The sequence below is a fragment of the Mus caroli genome, chromosome 1 (genome assembly GCF_900094665.2).
Source record: "Mus caroli chromosome 1, CAROLI_EIJ_v1.1, whole genome shotgun sequence".
Classification (NCBI taxonomy): Eukaryota; Metazoa; Chordata; class Mammalia; order Rodentia; family Muridae; genus Mus; species Mus caroli.
In genome coordinates, this window is record NC_034570.1 from 1,121,952 (window position 1) to 1,127,363 (window position 5,412).

General features: G+C 36.2%; 1 protein-coding gene across 1 annotated transcript in view; it reads right to left on the minus strand.

Annotated features, from left to right (window-relative positions):
- The window catches only part of LOC110310329 (oxygen-regulated protein 1), a 268,949-nt gene that overhangs the window by 155,508 nt on the left and 108,029 nt on the right, over positions 1–5,412 (minus strand). Inside the window, exon 5 of the mRNA XM_029485010.1 lies at positions 1,529–1,615. Coding sequence (XP_029340870.1) covers positions 1,529–1,615 — 87 coding nt within the window. The remainder of the gene's footprint in view (positions 1–1,528; positions 1,616–5,412) is intronic.

Sequence of the window (5,412 nt, forward strand, 5' to 3'; positions counted from 1 at the left end):
CTTAGAAAGAATTTGGAAAAATAGATTGTTAGTGAAGTTACATTAAGATATTTTTGTTAATGACTCTGATGTAGAAAATCTTAAGGAGCAATTTGAAGTTCAGAAAAGAACATTCATAATAGTTGAGCTAGGGATTTTTAAGGTCAAGGAACAAGAACAATGAAGGCCTAAATAGCACTGGCTGACATGACTCTTGCTGAAGCTGGACTGGTGATCAAGGTGATGGTTAATATCTTGTGCTTATTTTTGCCCACTGCTTCCTGATATGATTTAATAATATTTGTTGATGAATAGATGTGCATTATGAGGATTTAAAGTAGAAAAACTGATTGTTTTCGAAAATCTAAAAGCTTCGATTTTTATTCTTTTTAAGATTTATTTAAGATTACTTTTTAATATAACTAATAAAATAATTGACCCTTTCTTTTTAGTCACAAATTACAGCCTGCCAGTAAGGGAAATTAACTGAGAAAATTACCTTGCTTGCTTACATTTTGTTAATCTGTTATAACTTGCTAAGTTACAAATGTATATGGGTTCTTAGGAATAATGTGTTCTTTCTTGACTATACTACATACTGTTTATTCATATAAGACTATTGAGAATACATTTTTCTTGTGTATCCTCATTGAACCATTCACTTGAAGAAAAATAGAATGTCACATGGTAATTTCTATACTGCTTGAAAGATTTTGCTGAGATATATAAGCTGTGGAAGGAAAACTAAAGTTGATGGAACCTTTTTGTTGAAGCTTTGCTCCACCCACCAAGCATGTGTGTGTATGTGTATGTAAAGTGGTTGGAGTTACCAAACATATGAACCTATGAGGGTCATTCCCATCTAAACTACACTAAAAATGCTAGGATTAGATTCACTGATCATTGACTCTTGAAAACTTCACTTATAGATCCACATTTTTTAATGATAGCAGAACTAAATACATTATTCATCAAAACACCAAATAGGAAATCTAGTCAGGTGATCATATTTACTGCTAATCACAAAAATAAGCAGAATTTTTTACTTTAAACAGCATAGAAAAATTAAGTGTTTTTTTTTTCTTCTTTACAAAATGCTCAAAGGTCTTTCTCCTGATTAGCATGTGTTTCCTAAATTCCAGAGCTGGCATTCAAGACTAAAAGATCACTGTGTCACTGTAGATGTATCTTCACATTTTAGAAGGAGATCCTGTAGAGACAGTCATCTTTTAACTGCTAACATCATATTTAACAATGCCTGTTATCAACATTTAACAGTAATACAAATAAATCCAGAACTCTGTGAGCTTCTCCATGATACTAAGTATTCTCTTTTCTTTAGAGAAAGGAAGAATTTTACTGAGTATAAGCTTTTCCCTTCAGTCTGTTGGGATTAATTAACTAAAGAGAGCAAGCCCTATTTCTGTTGAGGAAAGCTTCAATGATTCCATTGATTCACAGCACTTATAAAATGTCTCACTGAAACATGGCTCCTGGAAGGAATTTGCAGAAACATTTATGTAAAATACAAATGAAATTATATCCTTACCCTCTTACAGTGCCAGGAAGGGGAATGTCCAGAATTTGTGTGGCCAACACGAATCTTAAATGGTATTCCTATATCCCCAACCATAATCTAGAAAAGAGTCAAGAAAACATGTTTTAGTTATACTTTTTTTTTAAAAAAGGATTTATTTATTTTATGTATATGAGTACACTGTAGCTGTCAGACACACCCAAAGCAAGGATTGGATCCCATTACAGATGATTGTGAGCCACGATGTGGCTGCTGGGAACTGAACTCAGGACCTCTGGAAGAACATTCAGTGCTCTTAAACTCTGAGCCACCTCTCCAGCCCCTAGTTATACTTTTTGATACAGTCCATGAAAGAACATTACATACTGTTAAGAGGATCAATTCATAAAGATTTCAAAATGCCAGCAAATAACTCACAACAGAATACTAAAACTACAAGGCCAAAAACATGGTGCTATATACAAAATCCAGGGTCTCACATATGCTGAGAACATGTTGTACCATTAAGGTACAAGCTCATCCCATGGAAGAAAGATTTAACAAAATTGTGTAATGAAACACACAGTCCACTATTTTAAAAAAAAGGTAGAAATGTGGCTTAAGTAATAAATAAAATAAATAACAAGGAAATAGAGCATACCAACTTGATCTAATGTCTATCCAACATTCATTCAACATCAAATATATAATCTTCTCAAGTATGCACAGAACATTCATTAGTATAAGCCATGTGATATATAGAGCAAGTAGTTCTTGAAATTTTAGAAAGATTTTGAATGGACATGGTAAAACACACCTGTAATTACAACACTCAGAAGGAAAAAGGTTGAATGTTTGAGGCCATTCTGGTCTTATGCGGCAAATTCAAAGCCAATAGTACATACTAATAGACTGACAAAAAGTAGAAGAGATTTTAAAAACAAATATGTTATAATATCACATCAAAACACAGTGGAATAAATCTATAAATTACTATTAGAAGGAAAATTATGGAAGTTATGTGTAAAATCAACAGCATACTCTCAGCTGCTTGATCAAACAAGAAATTTCACAGTACTTATAAAACACATGGAGATAAACTAAACCAAAGTACAACATATGGAAAAATAGTATAAGCAATGCTGAGAAGGAAATTCATAACTATTCCTCCATTTATAAAACAGGGAAAAAACACGTTTCTACCTTAAAAGAAAGTTTGGGTAAATTTAACCTAATCTAGCAAAGGGAAGGAAATGATAAAAATTAAACTAATGAATAAGTAATACAACAACAAAAGAATCTATCAAACAAAAACAGTTCTTCAAGAAAAAAATCAACAGTAGCTCTTTGGCTAAGTCGGACAGAAAAAAGGTTTAAATTGATAACAAATTAAATTTACTAGGAATAACATGTATTAAAAATGCCAAAACTTACACCATAGACAAGACAAAAAGGTCTATGACAAGAGATTGGATTCATAATTTTAAAACATAGCATTTAAGAAAAGCATACGACAAAAAGACTTTCCTACTGAATTCTACTAGATGTGAAATTACACCAATTTTCTCTCATACTTTTCCAAACACCAAAACAGGTGAAATATTTCCTAAGGCCTTCTACAAGATCAGCACTACACAACTGTTAAACGCAAAAAGAACATAATTAAAGAAAATAGCTAAACTCCTGCCCTAATAGACACAGGCACAGAAGTATGCAATTCTGGGAAGCTAAATATAGACACATATTGACAAAAGATATTCTAAGTTGTAACAAACTTGGATTCATTCAAGGAATGGGTGTTGGTTAAACATAGAAATAATGTAACAAGAATAACATAACAATAACATAACAGATATTAAAAATAGGACAAGGAGAAATATGTATCAGAATATTGCTTAAAAATATGGACAAGAGTCTTCCAGTAGCAGCCTTTGTATGAAGACAGAACTCTCAGTTCTGCCTGTGCCATGCCTGCCTAGATGCTGCCATGCTCCCACCTTGATGATAATGAACTGAACCTCTGAACCTGTAAGCCAACCCCAATTAAATGTTGTTTTTTTACAAGAAAAAAAAATATGGACAAAAAAATCACCTTTTCCTGGTATATTGGGTGTTATTATTGGTGTTCAAAAAAGTAAAAGTATCATGTGTGTTCTTTTGTGATTGGGTTACCTCACTCAGGATGATATCCTCCAGATGCATCCATTTGCCTAAAAATTTCATGAATTCATTGTTTTTAATTGCTGAGCAGTATTCCATTATGTAAACGTACCACATTTTCTGTATCCATTCCTCTGTTGAAGGACATCTGGGTTCTTTCCAGCTTCTGGCTATTATAAATAAGGTTGCTATGAACATAGTGGAGCATGTGTCCTTATTAAAAGTTGGAACATCTTCTGGACATATGCCCAGGAGAAGAATTGCTGGATCTTCTGTTAGTACTATGTCCAATTTTCTGAGGAACTGCCAAACTGATTTCCAGAGTCATTGTACCAGCTTGCAATCCCATCAGCAATGGAGGAGTGTCCCTCTTTCTCAACATCCCTCGCCAGCATCTGCTGTGACCTGAATTTTGGTCTTAGCCATTCTGACTGGTATGAGGTAGAATCTCAGGGTTGTTTTGACTTGCATATGCACTCACTGATAAGCAGATATTAGCCCAGAAACTTAGAATATCCAAGATACAATTTGTAAAACATACGAAACTCAAGAAGAAGGAAGACCAAAGTGTGCATACTTTGCTTCTTAGAATGGGGAACAAAATACCCATGGAAGGAGTTAGAGACAAAGTTCAGAGCTGACATGGAAGGAATGACCATCCAGATGAATGATCCATCCCATATACACCTGGGGATCCATCCCATATACAACCACCAAACCCAGACACTATTGCATATGCCAGCAAGATTTTACTGACAGGACACTAACATAGCTCTCTCTTGTGAGGCTATGCCAATACCTGGCAAATACAGAGGTGGATGCTCACAGTCATCTATTGGATGGAACACAGGGCCCCTAATGAAGTAGCTAGAGAAAATACCCAAGGAGCTAAAGGATTCTGCAACCCTATAGGAGGAACAACAACATGAGCTAACTAGTATCCCCCAGAGCTGTGTCTCTAGTTGCATATGTAGCAGAGGATGGTCTAGTTGGCCATCAATGTGAGGAGAGGCCCTTGGTCTTGAGAAGATCTTATGCCCCAGTACAGGGGAATGCCAGGGCCAGGAAGCAGGAGTGGGTGATTTGGGGAGCAGGGTGGGGGAAGGAAATAGGGGGCTTTGGGGATAGCATCTGAAATGTAAATAAAGAAAATATATAATAAAAGATGCCTTTAAAAAAGTAAAAGTAAAAAGGAGGTCCCTATCAATGATATAAGGGCATTTATATAAAGCCCAATGATAATATCCTCTTAAAGATTGGCAATTGCTCCCAATCAGCAAGACACCAAATTTTTAGCACCTCTAGTTAGCAATGCACTGAAAATTTTAAGTGGAACAATTTATAGAGAAGAAGAATTTAAGGATCCAAGTTAGAGAGAGAGAGAGAGCATACTACAAATGGTTGTCAAGGGAGTTGACCACAATCCTATAACCTCCACTGTCTAGTTCAGGGTTAGCCCTTAGGTCCTAAGGAGCCTTTCTCAGACCTGACTGAGAGCATCCTGCTTCCCTCTGGAGGCCTGCAGGGGCCCCAAGAACTAGCAACATGGAACATTGCCCCATCAGTCCCTTGCTGAGTGAGTCTGCCTGAGGCATAGCCAGCACAGTCGGGGACCTTGACCTCCAATGTCTGGCCTATGGCTCCCCCTGCCTTCCGAAGAAGCCTGCTGCAAACAGAATCATCCAGCCAACACCAGGGAAAGCCAGGTGCCTGAAGGACAGCATTAGAACACAATCAACTGGCCTAGTCGGCCATCA